Here is a 23,743-nt window from a genome sequence, read left to right on the forward strand (position 1 = left end):
CGGCTGCCTTTCCTGTCACCTGCTGCATCCTGTCATCATCCTGTGATGCTGCTGTAAGTGCCTTCACCTTCTTCTTCCAGGACACCGATGCTGGTGGAGCCAGTCCTGAAAAAAACAGCAGTTTGAATTCAACCCTGTAGCTGATATCACTTACAGAGTGATGATTTACTAAAGTATTTTTAGTGCAAGACATGCACAAATGTGTGAAAAGCTGTAAGGATGTGATTTACTTTTTCCATGCATCTTACTTTTTTGCTTTTTAAATAAAAACAAACATAAATTTGTCTTTAACAATCAGAAAGCATCAGATAAAGTTAGCATATTCCATGGGCTGTACTGTACTTGTTGTTACCCAATATAACACTTAGAATAACTCAGAATCACTGCCCTAATTTTGCTCATGCATGTCAGCACATCAAGCACATAGCCACTCCTAAATAAAAGCACAAACTAACAAGTCACTCAGCGTTTCCTGTTAATGTAACAAATCAATTATCTCTCATTTCCTGTACATCTAAAGAGCCAGTTTGCTCCGGTTTCCTGTTTGTGTCTCAAAGGAAAGATATTTGCCAGCAGAGCAGCTGTCTTGTTTGTGACAGACCACATGCACACGTCAAACAACTTCTAATAGCTGTCTTATCACATTAACATCACATAAACATGCCATGAACCCATCAGGAGGGCAGCATGTGTACGTGTGTGTGCCCACTCCTTTGTTCAGTTGATACTGCTGTACCTAAAGCTGATGGACCTAAAAAACATGTTAGCTAACAGATGGCTATTTATACATCCAGCAGACATAGGGCACACAGCATTAACATTAATATTCATACATCTCTGATGAAAAACAACAACTAGAAACAGATATGCGCAATTTAGCTGCTAAACGCTTGATCACTGAAAACAGCTGCCTGTTGGAACTGAGGGTTATACACATGATAATGGGACTGGAGCGTAAACCTGTTGACCATTAAATAAAAAGATTTTTGAAGGAATCCAAAAGGTTTTAAGTGTTGGGAAGCTGTTCGTTTGTTCGTTGTGATGAACATAAAATAATTTGATCTATACTTAATATAACACTGGTTATTTTGCTGTAAAAATTTCTCTCCCCTGACTTTCCACTGATTTGCTTCACAGCGAAGAACGAGCATCGAAGACCAATTTTACATCCAGATAAATATTTTATTGTTGCTATCTCGTGCCATAAATGAAATGTGAAGGTCGTAAAGCACTACGCGGTCTGCTCATGTAGTCAGTTTAATTATTATTGCCATGATATGCATTTGAAATTACACTGAAAGAACATTTGAAAAACAAGTCATTTTGGCATCATGGTGAGATGAAATATATAAAAACAAAAGCCACAGGGAATGTTTCACATGGCTAACAGCAACACTACAGTTTTAAATAAATAAAAAATGAATGAATGCTATGTAAAACACACGCGCGCACACACGCCCAGACACATCCACATAAATTCTTTCAGCAAACATATACATCAAAGCAGTCGATAACACTAATAAAGTACAATACAATCACCTGTCCCTTTCAAAAATGTAATTTCAGTGAGACACATGGCATGGGGCTATGGTGGTTAGTTCCTGATTTTGTTTTGAAAATATACTGCATATCTATTTATACTTTTCCATATAAACAACAATGCTTCTGATAATCTTAATTTTTTTAATAATTCTAAAATACTTCTATAATATTCAAAAGGCGTATGTACAATTTTCTCCCCGCAGCAGGTTTTTATGTAATCAAATCAGATTCTTCTAAAATAGAAGAATAAATTAAAGTCTGAGCACTTGTGTTTGCAAGCCCAGTGGGTTTAAGAGCCGATAGACGTTGTTTGTCCCACGCCCACGTACTCTCACAGAGATACTCAAAGGACATGTGGTCCCAGTTGCTGTTGGAGAAAATATTTAAGCTGAAAAATTACTTAAGTGATTTCTCAAATTTTCAGAGCAACTAATAGCTGTCTACTATAACTGTGTAACCCAGCAAGGCACTGATGAGTTGTGTAATTAGTGATAACACTACCTCAGTTTGAGCTTCTTGTTTTCCCTACTGCATACTCTGTGCTCACTCTGTGTAAATTAAGTGAAACTCAGACCTTTATGTTTCAAGTTATATGAACTCGCATGCACATCAAAGCCCAATCTGTAAAGAGATGAGCCCTACTGCCACACCTTTCCAGTTCACTTCCAACATAGCAAACTTTCTGTGCCCAAACATCCATGGAGTGAACAGCTAGACCAGACTTTTTTTTAAGAGCAGTATATTTGAAACCGCGTACGTGTACCAGTTTTATTTAGAGTCCTTATAACCATTTTACTAGAGGGCCACAGTCCATATCTGTGAGATCACTATAGGTAGTGTGAGGTGAAAGCTCAGTAAAGACAACGAGAAGATCGAAGGCGCTGGTGCTGCTGAAGGAACACGATGATAGTTGTACTGGCTTTGGATTCTGTCAGGCGGCTGCACCGTGATGTAACCATTGATGATGCGAACCATTGGGGGAGGCGGGGACTGCACCACAGAGCTGTAGAGAGAAAAGAGGCAAAAACATGGATTTAATAATGAAGATTTATAATATTTCTCAATTGAATGATGGGTCGTAAATGATGAACACAAAACAGAATGATTTTAATTGGTATAATTAACGAGGATCCTGCATTCATTCTGTATTTGCATTTCTTTCACTGGTTTGTGGGCAAAGGGAATGAGTATTAGTGTGGGTAATACTCCCCCCCCCCCAGGCGCTCCCCAACTGAAAAAAAAATTGGTTGCACAATGACGCTGCGCATTGCACACTGACACAAATTAACACTCATTAATGCAAAATAATTTAATTTCTGTCAACTACATCATGGTTTAGCCTTTAAAGGGTTAACTGAATGACGGCTTTCACAATGAACCCATCTTCACTGCTGTGACATTAACGTTTGCTTACATTCATTGATTTTTTTCACTCTTTTTATTACAGGAAAAACAAAACAACATCAGATCTTAATTTCAGAGGCTTTAAAACTCTGTATGCTGCAATTAGTAAACTACACCATAATTTTTCTACAGGCACTGGCTCCCATTTTGCAATTTAGAATCACTACAGACTGGGTAGGGTCTTATTAATTCCAGACTTTTACTTTTTTTTTTTTTTTTTTTAAACAAAAAGCATTTTGTTTTGTTTCTGCACTGTACAATTCTTTGGTACTGTAGGGGAAATTGTGGCAGGATCAGCAGGAAAACCAGCCTCTCTCCACATCCACACATTGTCAAAAATTGCCAGAGAAAATATGCAGACTGCAGAAAGTCAACAATGGAAACATTAATGATGATGAAAGCCACAAAGAAAAAGTTCTCTGACAGAATTTCTGGGTGCTCAAATCACTGATCGTCACATGACCAACTGCCAATAAACCTGAAAGCTATTATGCCCTTTGTTACTCTTCCTTCATCCCCAAATTACACAGACTGAAGTGTCTGTGAGGCAATAACTGCTTTGAGGTGGTCAAAACCACACAGACATCATAGCATTTCCATTTTTATTAAAAAGAAACACTCCTAACATAATGCCACTTTGCCCCAAATTTACATTACTCTTCATACTTATTTGCATTCAGCCAAATACTCAAGGGGCATAGTTTTAGAGAAATTAACTTTAGTTTGTGTGAAAAGGCCTTAAGAGGCGCAAAGAAACCAGGTGTGACATACCATGGCCACACAACAAAGAACTGTGAGACTGGAGTTGCTTCTTTTTCTCAAATTGCCTTACTTTCTCTTACTCAGCCACCTTTTTAGACATTAAAATATACAAGAACGTGCATAACATTGTAACGTCCATGCACAAAGAGTCCGTTTCATTTCTGCTCAAAATACAGGATCTTGCAGATTTAGAGAAAACACTTCTGCAGAAATAATGTACACAAATGTTCACAAACCTCCTCTGTTCACATGAAGAAGTGACACTATTTGTTTAGCTTTTTCTTTCCATCACTAATTTGGACTAGTGCATACTGCATATTGAAATAATAAATACTGGTAGCACAAGTTCAGTTTTACAAACTGCTGCCTGCAACAACTTCTTAAGTCCAGATCTACATCTGAATAACGCTAATGTTAGCTGTTCACCCATTCTCTGTTTCAATTAAGATAAAAATTTCTCTGTTTTGTGTCAAGATCACATGTTGTCCTTTTGTCTTTTCTCTTGCAACCCAAATTTGGGCAAGGCCATGGAAAATTTAAATTCCCCAAAGGTGTGACTGAATAGATTAGGACTGTTTATGTGTTGAAGTTCATATTAGCGTTACTGCTTCCAACCCAATGACAAAACTGTGTTTTGCCATTGCAAAAAATGCAGGGATGTTTCCACATGGCAGACCACACCTTGTGCAAAAGATTCTTCTTTGTCTGAAAGGTGATCTTATCGTGTTGTCCTGTGAGTTCCTGCCTGGAGCTACTGTGAGACCAAATCCCGATACTTAGCAGGAATTCCCAGGTCGCTCTTTTCATAACCAAGACACCTACACTAGCTTGGAACTAGTCAGGACTCATATACCACTGCAGGGCACATATGTGTATGTGCTGAAGTTTATGCAAACTGCATGAAGTGCATGGTGATGTGATATGGTGGCTGTTTGAGCCTGCAGCACTGCACCAGGAAGTGTCAGTTTTATTCTATATACAAGTGTGAGTTTCCCTTTACATCCTCTCTGGCTTGTTTCTGAGCTCTTGCTATCATACTCTCATTTCACCTGTGGCCTTTCATCTCTAGTCATTGATAACCCATATATAGAGAAGAAAGACCTTCACATCTTTACCCCTCTTTCTTTCATCTTACCTCTCCTCTATCCGAACCCAGAGGTCATTAAAATGCCTGTGCCGCTGTTTCTTCTGCTTATTCCTCCTCTTTTTCTTTAGCATTTTTCTCTCAGATTTCTCCAGAACCTCCAGGCTATCTGGTGGCAGAAGCATGTGGGGTAACAGATCCTCCTCCAGAGTATGCCCCTGACCCTCCTCTTTGTGAGGAAGCTCGTGCAAGAAAGGTTCCAGCTGAGGCGACTCATCGTAATGGTCCTCCAGCTCTGGTGAGACGGGTCCAGATGATGATCGCCTAGAGGATGCACATTACAGTAGGGTAAGATGCTTTAGAAAGAAAGAGAAAAGGGGTTCGTTGCATGTCACTTTTATAATAAAATCATCAACTTTAGTCTTTAATCATCTTTAATCCTGCCAACGATGGTGCCAAGCCTGTCTGCAAAAGAAGAAGAGTAGTTACCCTGCCTAGGTGATCAGAAGCAGAAAACTGGGGATACAAGGCAAGGAACCATATGAAGATTATAAGATGATGTTTGCCTGTCCGAAGCAAAAGCAAAAACTTGAAATCTTTATGCTGAAAACACATTTTTGGGGCTGTTTTAATCAAATCACGTGGGACAAAAAGAGATCACTGTTGAAGAACTCATCAAGTGTGGTGAACTATATGAGCTCCAATTAACAATGATCATGGATACGAAGGTGATGCTGGACTATACTGGCGATGAAGCCAGTGTTGGTTTCACACTTCACACTGCAGCCTGCCCACATTTCACCCTGCATATGATTGTCTGGAGGGCTTTGCCATAAATGGAACTTTCATAATGCACCAAAGAAGATGCAGATGAAACAAACTGAGCACATCTTACAGCCTCTGTGCCTTGTCCAAGGATATTGCCATGGACACCAAAGAATGTAAGGACAAGGTCTGTTTTGCTGTTACAGGCAAAATAAATATCACATTTTCCTGTGAGGTCACTGAAACATGGCATTATAGTCTCGTGGGAGAGTCTACAAGTGCAGAGAAAATGCTGAGCAAAAGTAGCAAAGTGCTGAAAGCAGGTTAGAGTGTTTTTATGCAGGCCAGGAGTTTATTCCACCTGACAGTCCTGTTAAAAAGCCTGCCAATAAAATATTAACATGACAGTTTAAAGTGAATATTTGATCATAATAAGTAAATGGCAGTGAAACAAGCAGGAGAAATACACTTTCAAATCACGAGCAGAGCGAAGTCGAGAAAAAAGTATTATTAATTATTAATATTATATATTATTATAAACAGGTCTCCATTCTTTCTCCATTCAGGATGCAATGGAAGGACAAAAAACTAACTACAGTCTAATAGTTAACATAGCTTCTTTTTGTGGAAGAACAAATTACAAGTTGGGAAGCATGACAGAAAAACCTAAACTCTTCTTTTTGATACTATTTGACACTAGTTTTCCTTTCAAGACACGTTAATCACCATGAATAAACCAATACTGGTAACAAAGAGAGTAAATGCACTTAGACCTGAACAACTGTGATGTCAGATATACTAATGAGAAGTCGAATAATAAATTGTTATACATGGATATAATGAAGGCTGTCTGTTCTCTCAAGACAACATCAAGGTAGTCTATGAACAGGCAAGATGTGGGTTCATCTCAGGCTCATAATACCGTATCAAACACGGGGGCTGTGTGTGAGAAAGTAGAATTACCTATTCATTCACTCAGACACAGGAACAAGAACACAGATTTAAAGCGAGATTACCACCCTCAGTGTGCCAAGGTAGACTGCACTACATGCTTCACAGCAGGAGGTGAGAACCCTACTTAAATTGGCCTTTTCAACACCACTTCATTGGTGGCCAGCGGGGAATTTGTGACACTTATCTTCCAGTACAATCTAAGCTGAAACAAGAGAAGACTTGCAAAAAGCACACAGGCGGGGAGATGTTACCGAAAACACCATATAGTATATGAGAAACTGCATCTAAAAGCCATGGATGTCTTACGGTCCAGTCCTGTTAAACAAGCAGCATTATGATGATGATTAGACTGAAGCAAACTCACCGGTTTATGGGTTGCCCAGCAGGTGTGTGCTCCACCTCATATCCCTGGCGACGAAGCACGTCAATAACTGTGTTGTTACCCAGAAAGTGACCTACAACCAATAAGTAGAAAATGATAAATTTGCTGTTCTGAAAGGAGATGATGAGCCATCTCAAACTAAAATAAGCGGAACATTGTCAGGACAGCACCAGCTCTGTTAGTTCTCTTTCTCGTTTAACTTAAGAGTAAAACAAAAAGCAAGCCTGATATCACCAATCAAATTATTACGCATACATTTATATATCTGCTTCTGTCATCATTACAAAACTTATGATTCCTACATAAGTAAGTTCAGTGTTGCTTTTCTCTGCATCTCCTATCCACTTGTCATTGCCTCTCCTTTTCCCATTCCTCTTCCACGTCCTTTACTTCGAGCTTTCTTCCTCCATTCTTAATTAATCTTCTACCTTCCATATTATATCTCTTTTCTTCCCTTTCCATTTTCTTCTCTCTGCTCTCCTTCTTTCTTATGTCCAACTTCCCCTCTTCTCCTTTTTTCCCCTCTCATTCTCGTTGTGACCCTCTCAGCTAGGTGAAGTAGGGGCATTGAGGCTTCAGGTTGCCATGTCAAGAGGTCTCCATTCTTCCTCTCACTCTGACAAAAGGGAGCAGGGGTCCATTGTTTGGGCCTGCTCAGCCGTGGCACCACAGAGCTGTGTAAACAATGAGCCCCAGCACTTTAATCTGGCCTAGAGCCATCGATAGAGAGAGGTTAGCTTAGATGCACTATGGGTGTCGTGATGCTGCCCAGAGACTTGGACTGAATGCTGGTTAAAACAATGTCACATTATGTCCCAGCCATAGAAAAAGGCCAGAGAAGGGACTTCTACAATGTTTGCATATGATCTGCTAGAGTAAAACAGTTAAACGATTTGTGAGTGTGAACTTTGTGAGTTTAGTCTTAGAAGTCTTTTTGATCCCATGAGCCCTATTTTCTTCTAAAGCCTTTTCTTTTTCCTACGCTACAAGCTAACTGTATATTTCTAATGTATAAACAGAAAAAATACCATTAATTATGCTTTCATATCTTATGTTTTCTCTGTCTTAAGGCACATTTACCTAATTCAGGTTTGCTAAAATGTGTAGGAGAAAAAACGCAGTTGCCACATAAAAAGACATTTTTTGTACTTGTCCAGTAATCATTAGCATGGTCGGCTAAATATCCAGAAGCCCTTAAACTCACAATGAGAGCTGAACCAGAACGAAACAGAGACAGAGACACTGTTTTCCAGCTTGCCCAGGTTTAGAAACAACTCAGCGTGATTTATGCAAGTTTAAGTCAGGGGATTAAGGTGGGATAAATGGAGCTGTTGAGCACAATATAGAGCCATAGAGAGATGGGCGGACTTCAGAACTTCAAAGGAGCACAATTCACACACATACGTACACACACGCAAGCGCTAAGGAGGTAAGCCATCAATTCTGTCATGTCCCCAAAGGCCAGTGTGTTCACGGGGAGTGAGAGCATGTTTGACAAGATGAAAAAAAATTAGAGTTCATTTATTCCTGAGTTTAAAAAAGTTTTTTTTTTTTAATCCTGTGGCACAAGAAAATAAAATAGAAAGTGACATTTGTGTGCTTTAAATAATAAATATTTTTTAATAACAAGCTATCTTATCAACATGTAGCCAATGCTTTAAAGCAGATTTTAGGGCATGCTTAATCAATATAATAGAAAACACAAGTGGTGAGACTTTAAACTTTCACATGCTTGTTTCAGAGGGACATTTTTATTTTAGGCGTTTTTTTGGATGCCATGCAGCAAACCCTTCACACAAAGACCATTTTATAAGTGTTCCATTTAGCATGAAACATGGGAAACTTGCACTCTAATCGTGCGCCCAACTCATGAAATTACAAACAAAAACAAAATGTAGACATCTTTGATTAAAAATGATTGATGCCCCAGGAAAAAGGTATAAAGTGGGAAAAGAAAATTATGTGTTAGGCCTGGATTTTGATGAAATATGGCCTGTGTATGCTGTAACATTTGGCCACTGGCTTTAACCTTATAGGCTGTTTCTTTTGTAGATACTAGTTTCATTTGTGTTATATTAATGTGAATTGTCCAGAGTAACAACATTGCTCATTAATTATATTTATTTTAATTAAGATAAATAAAATCTAAGATTCTTACTTTTGGATACATTTCATTTTAGTACACTCTGTGCCTTTTGATGATAAGATGAAGCAATATTTTCACTAATTTAATGGAAAAGGTTAGCCTACACGAACTTAACAAAACATACACAAGGCCACACCCAGATGTAAGCATATACCATAAAATATGATTCTTCAGTGAAAGCAAATTCTTCTTAGTATGTGTAATTTGTATGGATAAAAAAAATTACTAAAGTTACCACTGCCCTGTATAATGTACCCTGCTCTCGCCCTGTGACTCCTGGGATAGGCTCCAGCCCCCCAGTGATCCTGAATTGGATAAGTGGTTAAGAAAATGGAAATGGGTGGATGGACAGAAAAAAGGAAGGCAGTGTTCTACTGCATACGTGAGAGATAATATCTAAAGGTATCAACAAGCAGAGCTCCACTACGGCTGCCTCCAGCACAGTTTAACTCCTGGTTGTCTCAAGCTAAATCAAAACAAACATATCTTTGTACCATAGTTATAAAAGTTGGAAATGTTGGAGTCTACTGACTCACCATGTTTCTCATTACTAATTAAGTTTAGAGTTTTCTAAGTTAAGGTGTTGTTACGTGTTGTTTTGGGTTGGGTACATAAGCAGTAGTTTATATTTATAGGGTCCCATTCAAAACAGAGCTGCAGGCTGCCGCCCAGCATACAGCCCACGCCACAGTTTTAAGAGCACACTTCTAGAATAACATGTGTGACATCTGACATATTTTCACTGATTACTCATTTAGACCAATTTCATACATTTTACATTTATGAAATTGGCTTTTACTTTGTGTCCTATTGCACAATATATTCACTGTATGGTTTATTTTGTACCACTGAGAAGGGGGGGAATGGTACAGATAAAGACCTGTGACCTGAAAGCTTTCATTCACAGCTAACTTCCTTCGTGGAGCTACATGCATACATGAATGGACCTCTGAGTTGGAGTACCATGGACCAGTTCATGTTATGGTTATATAAAAGTGACATCTTTTACAATCATCTACCAGCAGAGTCTAACAATAAACATGAAAACTAAAATCTTTCAAAACACTCTTTAAACATTGTGTCTGAAAGCTGTTACAAGGTAGTCATTTGCATTGTTGCAAAGACTTTTGCTGGAAAGATGGATACATCAGCGGCTAGTCTAGTTCTTACATCCACTTTCCCACACTGTCAAACTCAATGCCGACATCATTGCTCTAGTCCAGTCATTTTCTTGTCTGGTTTCTGTAAGCCAGTTAGCCTCCATTCTGTGTGCTGTAAATATCACTGCTCATTTGTCATTCTGCCATTCAGGCTCTAATTTGTTCAGCCCATCTCCGCCTCACCGTAGTCACTCAAAACTCTATACAAACCTCCATCTTCACCTGCACCACGACTAGCGTCTAAACTCCAAGGGGTCCTGGGCTAAATCCTATCGTAGCCGGGACTCTGTTGTTATAATGGGTCATCTGAGTCTCATCACCACATAGAATAACTGAATTCTGTATCTCAATAAATTATGTTTCTCTTCATTGAACTTTTATTATGATATTGAGATAACATTACTTTCCTGGTTGACACTATAAAACCAGGAAAGTAACTCTATATAGTCCTGTGAAATACTAAGTACACCCTTAAAGCTTCCATAGGAATCAAGGGGGTAAGCAGATGCTGCTAATCAAATGCACACGATTAACCGATCATCAGCAAGTGTGAGCATCTCTGTATAAACAATAGTTTTGGCAGTTTGGTGGTCTGGAGCATGTGTGTTAACATAACAGGTTAACGTGAGGCCACATAATGCCACAGTCTTCCCTGCAAATTCCTCACTAACGTCATAACGTGGAATGCTCAAAGAAGCTGTGAATAAACCGGGAGCTATTTCTCAGCATGCCAAAACAGTTAGAAAAAAACTGAACAGATATGCCTCGTTTGGCATGGTTGCCAGGGGAAAGACTCTTCTCAAAAAAAAGAACATGACAGCTTAGGAATTGCAAAGTTGCAAATGAACAAACAACCAAACTTCTGGTAACGATTTTAGCTTGTTTTGCAACCACAGGGCCCGGAGTCTAGAGCTAAAGGCTAATTGCAAGGCAATCTATCTAACAGCTAAAGAATGGTCAACATTTGGGGATATAGCAGATACCAAGCACACCAGTAAATCTACAGAACAAACACTGGCAAAACAAATCAGGTTTGTTGCAATGACCCAATCAAAGTGAGACTGTGAGTCCTGTGGCAGACAGTGTTGGTCAAGTTACTTGAAAAAAATAATCATTAACTAATTTCTGATTACTTCCCCCAAAAAGTAATCCCGTTACTTTACTGATTACTTATTTTCAAAAGTAATTAATTACTTAGTTACTTTTTAAAAACACGATTTACAACCTGAATAGGTGATAAAGCGATAGATCTTTCAGCCCAATTCCACTTTTTCTGCATAATCCATCATACAAAATGTAATCAAATGGAAAAGTCTCTTTTTAACTTGTTTTATCAGTTTTAATTTTTTAACTTTACGCATCAAGCAAAAATTTAATTATATGCACCATTCTCTGACTTTAGTTTAACATTTAAGCCTATTTTCTGCACATTCTAGCACATAGGTAAAATAAAATATTTTTTGTGTTTACACTCAGTCTTTCAAATAGATGCAAGTAAAACACAGCAGAAATTAAATAAAGTCAAAGACTAGCAGTCCTGTTGCTCTATTTTCACCTCTAAAGCAGGAGTGGGGTAGGCGGAGGTGTGCTCTGGTGCAGGTGTGCTGCAGCGGTGTGGAAGAATCCGCGAGTTTCTCTGTGAATTTCCCATTATGTCGTTGCGCACTCGGTGCTTGTTTAGGGGTTTTTTTCGCTGTAAAAAGAAGTTTTCTTCCCACGCAGTGATCAGCGGACGCTAATGTTTTTGTCACTTTTTATGGAATTAAACTCAAAGTAAGGTCAGTACTTCCACACTTTAAACGCTGCACGCTCATACTCTCTCCTGCACTCGATATATTATCCATTGTTGATCTGCACACAGCTGTTGTCACAAACGTCGCACTCACTTACGTCACTGTCATGAGACATTCTCGCAAGAAATCACAGTTTTAGTAACGCAGTAACGTAGCGTTCCTACGGGAAAGTAACGGTAATCTAATTACCGTTTTTGCGATAGTAATCCCTTACTTTTAGGGTTGCCAACCGTCCCTTAAAATACGGAATCGTCCCGTATTTAGAAACAAAAGTACACGTCCCGTATTGAGCTAATAAGGGACGCACTTTGTCCCGTAATACAGTGAGAATCAAAAGTAGTCTATAAATGTTAATGGAATTAACGCTTTGTTTGAAAACATAATTCCCAGCCCCTCTCCTGCTTTGTGACCAATGAGCTGACAGCACACTTATGACAATTCGAGTATGACAATTCAGATTACCGCTCATCTCATTGGTCGAGGAAAGGTCGCTTACGGAGAAAATACCGGAAGACAACAGATGACCACAACAAGAAGCATGGCCAACAGGGAAACAAACGCCGTCACTGCGGTGCAAGTCTCGGATGACAGTACACCTAAAGCTGGGCAGACACTGTGCGATTTTTTCAGTCGCGTTATTCAGCTCCTGCTCAAACTGCACGATTGACTCGCAGGGGTTAGACGTTGGTAGGTCACGATGCAGGTCTCACACTATACCGCCCGATGCTCTGATGCGACCTGAGTGCTCACACTGTGCGTCCATAACATGAAGGTTATAACAGAAAATCTGTCGCTCGCTCTCTCTGTCTCTCACTCACACAGACACACCACCACCATCAACTTTGCTAAATTGCTAATGAAAAACATGATCAGGCAGCTGTGATTAAGCAGCAATGTAAATCCAACTATTTTCACGGTTGTTGTGGTCGTGATAATTTTGTGAGGCCACATCGAAAAGGCTCGGATGAGCTTTTCAAAGTTCTACAAGTTGTGCCTCCATCGCTTGTGTCCAGATCACACGCTGCACAGCCGTGCTGCTCCGTCTTTTTCACCGACGTTTACGTGTTTGCGCGCGAGCAGTGTGAGCGGCTCACGAGCGATTGATGATCGGGAGCTGGTCGTGAGGTGTTAATCACTTCTCGTTACCCCACGTATACTACACGATGAAGGCCAAAATCGGTCCGATCACTCAAAAATCGGCTCAAAATGGGCCTAAAACCGCACAGTGTGAGCCCAGCGTTAGAGCAGCAATGTTTGTTCCCCTCAGACAAAGGGAAGAATGGGAAAAGGAAAACACCTGGCTGGAAAAAGTTAATATGGGCATGTGCAGTGAATATCAGCGCTATGTGGCCAGAAGTGTGATAATATAATTTATTTTGTGTAATAAACGACTGCAAGGATAGATGATTACAACAAATAGATGACTAATACATAAAAGTAATACATAGATGAATATGATGAGTTAAGATGCATAATCATGGGAACAAGTGGGTTTACAAACGGGAGCAGCTGATTAGCATTAGAAAAGCTGAAATAATACCTCAGCCAGTGGCGGCTCCTGAAAAAAATCTCAGGGGGGGCAATTTTTATGATATCGACTAAAATGACCCATTTAATGAGTACATCAAACAACACAATTTTAATTTAAATTTAAAATGAACAACCATATTCTGGCCATTTGTATAGATTTGTAAAAATGAACAACCATATTCTGGCCATTTGTATAGATTTGTAAAAATGAACATGAACAGATTTTTTTTTTTTTGAATGAATGAATGAATGAATGAAAAATAACTATTGAAAACAACAACTGTAAACTGATTGGGGGGGTGGGCTAAAGAGAGAAAGAGAGAGGGATGGAGAAAGAGAGTAAATATGGTTAAGGGTTCTTATTTGTACAAGAACTTTGCTCGTCTGTCTTTCTGAGTGGCAAATTTCTCGATGACCCTGGTGTTGAAATCAGGAAGTTCTTGTGTGAGTTTTTTCTCTATGGACAGCATAGCCAGAGCGTTGAGCCGATCCTGAGCCATATTGTTTCTCAGGAAAGTTTTTATCCTCTTTAAAGTAGAGAAACACCTCTCCGATTCTGATGTTGTCATTGGTGTGGTGATGAGGATGTTAAGAAGACTTACAGTTTCGGTGAATGTGTCTTGAAGGTTGTTTTCCATCAGAACCTGATAGAGCGCCAGCGCCAGCGTGGCTGAGTCGTCAGCCACGACTTGCGCTGGAACCAACTCCGACAAAAAGTCCTGTTGTATGCTTTTGACTTCTCCTTCGTTGCCTGGGTTAGTTGAATTTCGGGCTTGTCAGGTCCCAACTCTTTAACTTGCAGTTTTTCTGCCATTGTCCTTCTGGCAAAAGGGTAGGTTAGAAGCGATCTAACCGAATTTGGGGGAGGCTGTGCCTCAACCGTTAACAATACCGCTGCCATCGTCTCTCTCTGACCTTATAGCTCACTTAGGCTACTGACTGAGGTAAAATTCTAGAACAGCAAATCTTCGCGCGTTTTCTGCAGGGGCGCAATTTTAAGCGCCCCCAAACCATTTAATTCAGCGACGCTGATAGGTCAAATATTTATTATTTTCCCCTGGCAACCATTTAATGATAGGCTATTTCGCTGCATATCAAGGGCGCTTTGACGAGCGCCCCAGAAGAAGAAAAACACCGTTTGTTGGTTGAACTTTAATGAGTCAGCTGGTGAAAATGTTAAAATACGCCTGGCTGTATATGGGCACACACATAGTAAAACTATCATTGATGAATTTTTTAAAAATATATATTTTTACTCCTCCACATTTGGGGGGGCGGAGCCCGAGCGCCCCCTATGGGCCAGCCGCCACTGACCTCAGCTGAAGCCAATTGTACTAAATGCACTAAATGTGCACTGTTACAAGAATATTTTTCTTTCTATTGTTTTCTATTATTTTAAGTTAAGCAGGACAGAGTTCTTTTAAAGAAAGATTTACTTATATTCTCAAAAGTTAAGCATGACAGGCTTCTGTTTAAGAAAGAGACCTGTTTTACTCTGTTAATGTTGTCATTTTGAGCTAAAAATAAATGGCTAAATGATCATTTGTTTCACATGTGTTCATATCACAAAGAATACACATCTACTTAAATCAAATTCAAGTCAAAGGGTTAAAAAAAATAATTTCACACACAAAAAAAGAGCTAGAAAATTCACCACACTGGGAAGGGTGAAGACAACTGGGTCGCCCGGCCCTGGCCACGAGGTGTCCCTTATTTATTTTTCAGGGAGTTGGCAACCCTACTTACTTTACTCGTTACTTTAAAAAAGTAATCAGATTACAGTAACGCGTTACTGCCCATACTGAATCAACACTGTAAAGAACAGTGGTCAAAATTCTTCCACAACCATGTGAAAGACTTAGAAAGCCATACAAAAAAATTATTACTTCGTTGTTGCTGCTACAGGTGGTGCTACTAGCTAGTTACAAGCTAGGTTCTACATGCCACAGGACCTTTTCACATGACTTTAAGTGCTAAATGTGAATATTTGTCTGTAACATGAACAAAATACAGTTTTGCTAACTCTAACAGAAAAGGACCACAGCAGTATTTGTCCTTAAACGCTTATCCAGTTTTCAGAATCAGTGTGTCAAATTATTAGAACATATGGTAAGCTTTAAATACTGTTCCTTTTCCATACACATCAATATTTACATTACAACTTGTAACTAAGGCTGAAGCAGCAGTTCTCATAACATTACAGCATGCTGGATAAACAAACTCTACACGTATAGGCACCGCTGAGGACATTCTGCCCTACATAGCCTTTTCTTTCCGTTTATGTACACATGTTCCTTGCTAGTCAGCTGGACCCAGCAGCCCATAATCATGACCACTGAGCACTGAATAAAGCCTTTTACTGAAGACGATGACAATAAGATATCTGATGTGTGGAGCGTTTGGTTTGCTTCTTTCGGGAAGATACTATTATTGGCCAAGACGTAGAGCCACAATCTTTGGCTCAAATGGTCATTTTCAGTTTTTCTATTCTTGTTCAGATATTTGACGCTACAGCGGTTTCCTGAACATCAACTGTGCATAAATTATAGCACAGAGACAAAGAGAGCTATAAAAACAGAGAGACTATTAAAATAACAAACTGAATTTCATGATCTGACATCTCTAGGACGTCGGAAGTACTAACCTGCCAAAGATTTTACTGGAAAATCACAGTTTTGGCTCTTTGAGCTGCTAAAAGTTGAGCAAAACCTCAGTGCCTTCAACTGTCAAGGAGACTTAGCCATCCATGGAGGCAACAGTCATGTCAAAGGCAAATGACAAGAAAATGACTGGTTATCAACTCACATAGAAATCACACAGCCATCCTGGTGTTTTTCAAACAATGCCAGCTCAGTATTAACACACATATCAAGTGTCTGGAAATACGGGCTCTGCTTACACTGCACTTTTTTAATCTCTGGTTAAGTCATAGATTTGCATGTCCTTGATGGACAGTCAATTCCTCCTTGTATTAAACTGAAACCTCATCAATTATCAGTCACATGCAATTTGGTTGAAAAGAACAGGACACCGTTGGAAGTAATATCAAACCACAGGCATGATGATTAAACACTGTCAAGCTAGTTAAGAGTAATTACACACAGTGCCTTGTAATACAGTCTATCAATCTTCACTTTATTATTCTATCATAATTTGTAGACGGATAAAACATTTCATTGGATACAGCTGAAAATACTGGATTTCTTTTTTGTGAATGGTTTGTTTCACTGATTTTAAAGCAGGCTTCACGACTTTTTTCTTTCTATTTTAAGGAAAAAATGAACAATTGGCGTACAACAAATGAAATCAAAAAAGCTTTACATAAAAGTGCTGCTTACTTTCAAGAAACTAAAATCTGACTCAAAAGTTTAGATTGGAGCAAAACAAATGAGTATTAAATAATTAATAAATATTGATGCAGTGATTTTTGTTTCTTCTTAAACAAAAAAAAGTTGCAAGGAAAGTTGGTGGCAAATCTACTTAACACTTTGAATAAGATGCATTTCTCATGTGATGCAGGTATTCCATCTTACTTTAACTAAAAAATGTTAGTAGTGACCACAGAAATAAAAGTACAGTACGCTGAGGGTGATGGGAAATAAAATCACTTTGGGTCATAAAACCAAAGTACTGGTCATATAAAAAGTTCTGGCATAATATGACTTGATATATTGTTAACTAAAATAATAGAATAGTATAATCTTATTGAACAAAACAAACTTTCTAGTGGCGTGGTCAGTCACTAGTTTTCATCCAGTTGAGACTCTGAGAATTTTACAATAGCAAATCAAATACCTACCCAGAGAAATGCATAGTTGGTACTAGAGCTACACTGATAACACTGCTGTTGAAGGTGACAGAATGGAAATACATGAAATAACCACTGAGTGTTTAATCTGAATACCACAGTGTGATTGCACAGCAACAGCTGTTGTTCTACATACATGAAACTTTCATAATCTTCCTACAACGCACAAAGTCACAACTCCTCTTATACATTCAAAAGATAAACAACCAAAATATTGCCAAGCAACCGTCTACAGATGATAATTGGTACAAATTTGTACCAATTATGCACATATTATACACATATAAAACCATCAAATCATTTTAATTTCACAACAAGTAGAATGCAATTTATATCCAAGGTACTTTTCGTGATGCATGACTTTAGCATGCAGCTTAGCAACCACCTAGTAATGGGCTAAAACATTTGATTTTTTAAACATGAACTATAAAATGCTAAAGTACTTCACTTTATATATATTCACTTTATAGTTTTTGACATTTAATTTCTATCTACAAAAATGCTATTATGCAAGATATGTTATGATGCCACCATGGTCTAAAATCACAGCCCAAATAATCCTGTATCAGAGGCATACACTAGATTATCTCATGCAGCCAGCTTGTGGCGCTGAAACTCTTAATGTTAACATTATTCATATCCTTGTGGGCACCGTGATTTTTTTTTACCATTGGATGAGTCATGGAAAAAAACTTTTTTTAATGTCAATGTCATTGCCTGGAATAAATTTAGCATGATGTTACATGCAAATATGTGCTGTCATTTTGATCCAAACCCCCTGCAGGAAAAAAAGAGTACCTCTTTTCGTGAAAGCATAAGAGAGAATGCCAAAACCAAGACAGCTTTGGTTAAACGGGTGTGCATACAAGCCAGCGGATTTAGTCTCCACCCAAGTCTCAAGCCTTTTATTGGAGTACATCAACTTTCTAACTGTAGATTATATTACATTGTAACTCAGTACAGTTTTATCTCTTGCAGGTCCTTCAAAAACATAACTTACCACAAAGACTTTAAAAATGGTGGACTCTGTAGCATCAGAGCAGTCCAGCACAGAGGACAGCAGTAGAGCTTCATGTGTTGTTTTAGTCAGACTCGACAACATATTACATCATTACAATCAGACCTCATTCATTCAAACTCCTCCAGGATGTGGTTTTGAAAGGGAGATGCCAGTGATAAGAGAAAGCTGTGATAAACGATGGTTGTGATACGGCTGTAAGAATTTGAAAGACTGATCATACACAAGAGAAAGCCACACACCACGTACCTTTATAGAGTTAGGCCAAAGAATGCTAACATCTCCACCAATACCAAAACATTTCTCCTTGTACTTCTCTCAGGCATGTTACTGTGTGACAGACAGTTCACTAATAGGCTTAATTCAGTGAAATAAAACAATTTACAATCAAACTGATAGCAATCAGGATTATGTAAACAGACACAGCTGTTGAAGTAGAGATGACAAAGAAAAAGCGAGACACACAGGGAAGGCAAAACAAAGAAGCTAGACATAAATGCAGACAGAAAACAAGGCAATTCAAGACAGAAGCAGAAACAAAAGAGCAGATTTATCCTTCTTACAAAAGAAAAACAGATTGCAAAGCAATACAGGAATGTCAAGACTTCAGATGCCAGACTGTGATAGCAGAGGACAAGAGCATCCTTTAAGGCCACAGTTTTACAGCTAAAACAAACTATTGAGATTCTGTAGACTGTATCTTGAAGCTGTGCCCACGCAAAGTTGGCTTACTACCACCAACCTGAATAAATGAGTGGGGACAAGACAGTTTGAAGCGCGGTGTTAGCTTGGTGGTGGTTTTCAAACAATTAACCAAATATCTTGAGCTCAAGCTAAACTAGGGAAAGCGGAGATTAGGAAATGTGAATTTGAGAAGACATTACAACTAGACGTGAACTCCTCGTTCACATAATTTGGATCAGAAAGGTTTTAGGTGCTTCAGAGGAAATCGATTACATTGCCTTCATCTCATCTGACACTGTTTGTTACCACCAATTTGTTATTTAATGATCACCGTCTCTGTCCCAGACAAGTGTTTCGGAATAATGGTCTCTTTAATGTGGATGTTATTTGGGAGAATGTGAGAGAAAGTACATGGAGTTGCATTGCTTAGTGCAAATTTGCTGCAACTTTGTTCGCACTTACAGAATTGATGAAGACGGATCATTAAATGCGTTTGTCATTTAATTACTTTGTCTTGCTTTGTGCATTTTTTTGTTTTTTTTAAACATGAACCATGCTTATAATTAGTGTGATAAGCGCTCAAGGGTCTGCAAGAAGTTTTTAAGGTTGTGCTGAGCAACTGCAGCTTTAAATTTATGCTGAGCCTAAATGAAAAACAGGGCACATAAGAGGTATGTGGTGTGAGGTTGTTTTTTAAATAAACCCTCACTTGAAAATTTGTGGTGGCACACAGCACTTTGGAGCCGTGTTAGGGATTACATCTGTCAGGCTGCAATAGTCTACACTCTCTCGCTCAGCGCAGTCCTCATTTTTAGCTCCTTCTGCCAAGACATTAAGGGACTTGAGTACACACCGGCTCATTGACTGTGAAAAAGTGATCAAAGTTGGAAAATTCTTTACAAGCGAGCAGTTCTGACAAAATAAACCGGAGCAATGCCAATTCTGAAGGTCCCTACCACTGAATGTCTCATTTTACAAATAAAGTTTCAGAGAATATTTAATAGGGGATGGTGCTGGGCCACCTGTCCACCTACAGCCTGGAACTGACTGTAGCATAAAGTGGAAATATCAAAGTAAAGCTCCTAAAAAACTGTACTCGTCACTTTCCAGTGCTTATATCCAGTTCAGCGTCTCAAGCGCCAAGAAGGAGAAAAAAATACCCGTGTGTTTGAATACCCGTGACTGAGAACGCTCTCTTACTGATATACAGTCTTTGGATTTCATGTTAAATTTAATTGTTTCTTCAGCTGCATGGTAGAGACTTTTTGAAACGGTAAAGTGAGACAGATGAAAAATGTATGCACAATGAAGACATTTATATAAAGAAAGAGAAGGCAATTTGATATATGCAGATATATTCTTTTGAGAAAAAGAAACAGGCTTTGTAAAAGATGCCTATTGCAACTTCAATATTATACAAGCTTACATACTCACCAGGTTCACCTAGCTAGTATTAGGTTAGGCCAACTTTTCTCTTCAGAACTCTCCTAATTCTTCATGGTACAGACTGAACAAGGTGCTGTACACATTCCTCACATATTTGGGTCCATATTGAAATGATATCATCAGAAAGTAGCTGTGCAGTCATAATATAAATCTGCTGTTCTACCACACTGCAAAGGTCATATGTTGGATGTAGACCAGGGGTGTCCAACGTCAGGCCTCGAAGGCCGGTGTCCTGCAGGTTTTAGATGTGTCCTTGATCCAACACAGCTGATTTAAATGGCTAAATTTCCTCTTCAACATGTCTTGAAGTTCTCCAGAGGCTGGTAATGAACTAATCATTTGAATCAGGTTTGTTGACCCAGGGTGATATCTAAAACTTGCAGGACACCGGCCCTTGAGGCCTGGAGTTGGACACCCCTGATTTAGACTGATGTCTGTGGAGCCCATTTGAGTACAGTGAACTCTTTGTCATGAGTTGTCACAGTTTGAGATGATTTGAGATGACAAGGCGCATTATCCTGTAGAAAGCAACCAATCAGGAGATGGATACACTGTGGTCCCAAAGGGACGTGCATGGTAGGCATGCACCACACCATTACACCACCACCACTGGCTGGATGGAGCCACTCTTCCACCCTACTGTTGCTGCAGAAATTGAGACTCATCAGGCCAGGCATCAGCTTTCCATTCTTTTGTTATCCAACTTTGGTGAGCCTGTTGAAATTGTGGCCTCACTTTTCTGTTTTTAGCTGAAAGGAGTGGCATCGTCCGTCAAGGTTCGATGTGTTGTGTTCAGAGATACGCTTCTGCATAACTTGGTTGCAACAAGGCATACAACAGGCATTTTTGTATTGGCATCAACTGGGCATGTTCTCTTTTTCAGATCATTCTCTGTAAACCCTAGAGATCAGCAGTTTCTAAAATACTCAGACCAGCCTATCTGGCACCAACTATCATTCCATGTTCAAAGTCACTTAAATTCTTCCCAAATTCTGACGCTAAACAATTCTGACGCTGAACTGGCTGAAACCACATGCAAATGTATTTAGGCATGTACATGTTGCAGCCATGTGACTGGCTGATTAGATATTTGAGATTTGAGATATTTAATAAGCAGGTAAATGAGTGAGTATGAGTATGTAATTATTATTATCCTTTCTTCTGGGTCTGTTTGACCAGTGGTTCACAATCTCATGGTCAGGACACTGGAAGCTAATAAAAAGGTAGACGAGTGTACTTGTCAGCAAAGACACAAAGCTTTGTTCTGTGTGAGCAACACATACTGCAGACTTTGATTACCGTTATACTGAATCCAGAAAAGCCAGAAAGTTTTAAAGACTGTCAAAAGTTATCAGTTGTTGTTTTTTTACAGCAAAAGAATGAAAAACTGTCTACACAACATGGCCAGTTATGTTACACTCTGCCACCAGAATGTATTCCTGGAGGTTGCATACTGTAGCCTCAAAAACCACTTCCTCTCAAACAAAAACAAGACACGCACACACACAAACCTCTGCGATCCTGCTGTGAGTCTCTGCTCAGGTTTTCAACTGTTTGAGCACAGAAAAAAAATATACCAAGGGGAGTCGGATGCCCTCTCACTTTTTAAAAAGAATTCCAGATCGTCATTTTTCTCAGACGTTTTCTCACAGGACTTCCATCGAAAACATGTGGCTTGGAGTGCAATTTTGTGCCCATTTAGTTTGAGTAATCTGCAAGAGCGGTAGCAGTTGTCCACGAGGCCTGCATATCGTCTTTGCTTTAGGTCTGTGTTATAACTAGAAGCAGATCCACGGGACAGAGTATTTTAAAGTCTCCCCGGACGTTTGTGACTGCCGTGTTGCCTTTACAACACAATCACTTTTCTTTTTCTCCTTTTTTTGACAAATTCAAAAGCACTTTTTTCAGACAGTTTCCCGGTTGTTCGTCCTCTGTCTCTATTCACTCTTGTTTTATCCTTTACTACCTATTTAAAAAGATTGTGACCTGCATTGAACTGTGAGCCTACATCCTCCAGCTTTCTCATTTTAGCTTCATAAGAAAACACACCCACGTTTAACTTCTGCAGCAGCTAAAACATCCGAAGCAGCTTGGGCAAAACCTAAAAATGATGTTTTTCTGATTAAAACCTCTCATTCACTCCAGATCTTTTTAAATGCCAAACAGAAGTTATGACCCACAAAAGGGTAATTTCAGCACATGTTAATTAAAACCATACCATCTTAAGCTGATTATTTTGTTCTTTCTGCATCTTTAGCAGGAGGACAGCACCTTCATTTCCCTAATGCTTATAATTTAGGACACATGAAACTCACTCATTTATCAAGTCATTCATTTTAGGACTCTAATGAAGCTAACGACTATTTGTACTCTGTTCAACTAAAACGGTAGTTCATTAACTTCTTTGCTTCTTCTTTGCACAAACAGTATTGTGGGAACATTGTAAGACCAAGTTCTCCTCTTGCAGATATAATCTTTGAGAGGACACAGATGTAAAACACAAAATAAAAATGCATTTGTTATGGAAATGACATCAATCAAGTATTTCTACAAAAAAAAGATGAGCACATGTTAGGGCAGGCTAGGTCGTCCAGTTCCGTAGGCTATACTCTCACAGGGAGTTAGAGGACGGCCCCTCGCTTCAGAGTTTGTCTGTGTTTACTCTTCTTTCCAGATAAGGTGATTTCTACTCCCCAGCTTCAGTATGCCTAACCTTCATACTTCTGCAGATGTAAATAGAAGTTGCATAGGCAGAGGTTCCAAGTGTCCAAGTGTCAGGTCCTAATGTTACAGAAAAGAATCCCCTGAGCATAAGGCCTCCCCCAAATAGTAAAAGCTAGAGTGACCTACATTTCTTGAGCAGAAATAATCTTTCAGCAATAAGCGGTCAGAGAAATATCATCAGTTAGACATTTTTTTTACATGTATGTTCATTAACATGCACTGTCCCAAATAAATTGAATTAAATTAGTAAAGTACAGCTCCCTTGTTCAGCCATGAGCAAAGGTAACCTCTCTGAGTGCCTCGTTGATCTACTCTCCTCCTCGCTCGGTTACTCTGTCAGCTCTGGTATGTGTTTGAACTCTTACTTAATCCCACAGACTGCAGATAAAAATTGAGAAAGCCACTGTGACATCACCCATTGGTTAGTTAAGTCCCATTGTGAAGCCTTAAGTTCCCAATCCGCAGACCTAGAAACCAGCTGGCAACTCCTTGGCAACCCCTTGTTTCTAGGGAAAAGTTTGTATTCCCCGACTGGTTGGTG

The 23,743-nt window shown here is 39.2% G+C and overlaps 1 protein-coding gene across 1 annotated transcript in view; it reads right to left on the reverse strand.

Moving 5' to 3' along the window:
- Positions 1-1,173: 1,173 nt before the first annotated feature.
- The window catches only part of trabd2a (TraB domain containing 2A), a 59,806-nt gene continuing 37,236 nt past the window's right edge, over positions 1,174-23,743 (reverse strand). Inside the window, exons 5-7 of the mRNA XM_080866795.1 lie at positions 6,876-6,966; positions 4,844-5,116; positions 1,174-2,545 (exon numbers count right to left, since the gene is read on the reverse strand). Of these exons, the coding sequence (XP_080722921.1) occupies positions 2,338-2,545; positions 4,844-5,116; positions 6,876-6,966 (572 nt within the window). The 3' untranslated portion in view covers positions 1,174-2,337. The remainder of the gene's footprint in view (positions 2,546-4,843; positions 5,117-6,875; positions 6,967-23,743) is intronic.

Source organism: Rhamphochromis sp. 'chilingali', assembly GCF_963969265.1.
Source record: "Rhamphochromis sp. 'chilingali' genome assembly, chromosome: 2".
NCBI classification, from domain to species: Eukaryota; Metazoa; Chordata; class Actinopteri; order Cichliformes; family Cichlidae; genus Rhamphochromis; species Rhamphochromis sp. 'chilingali'.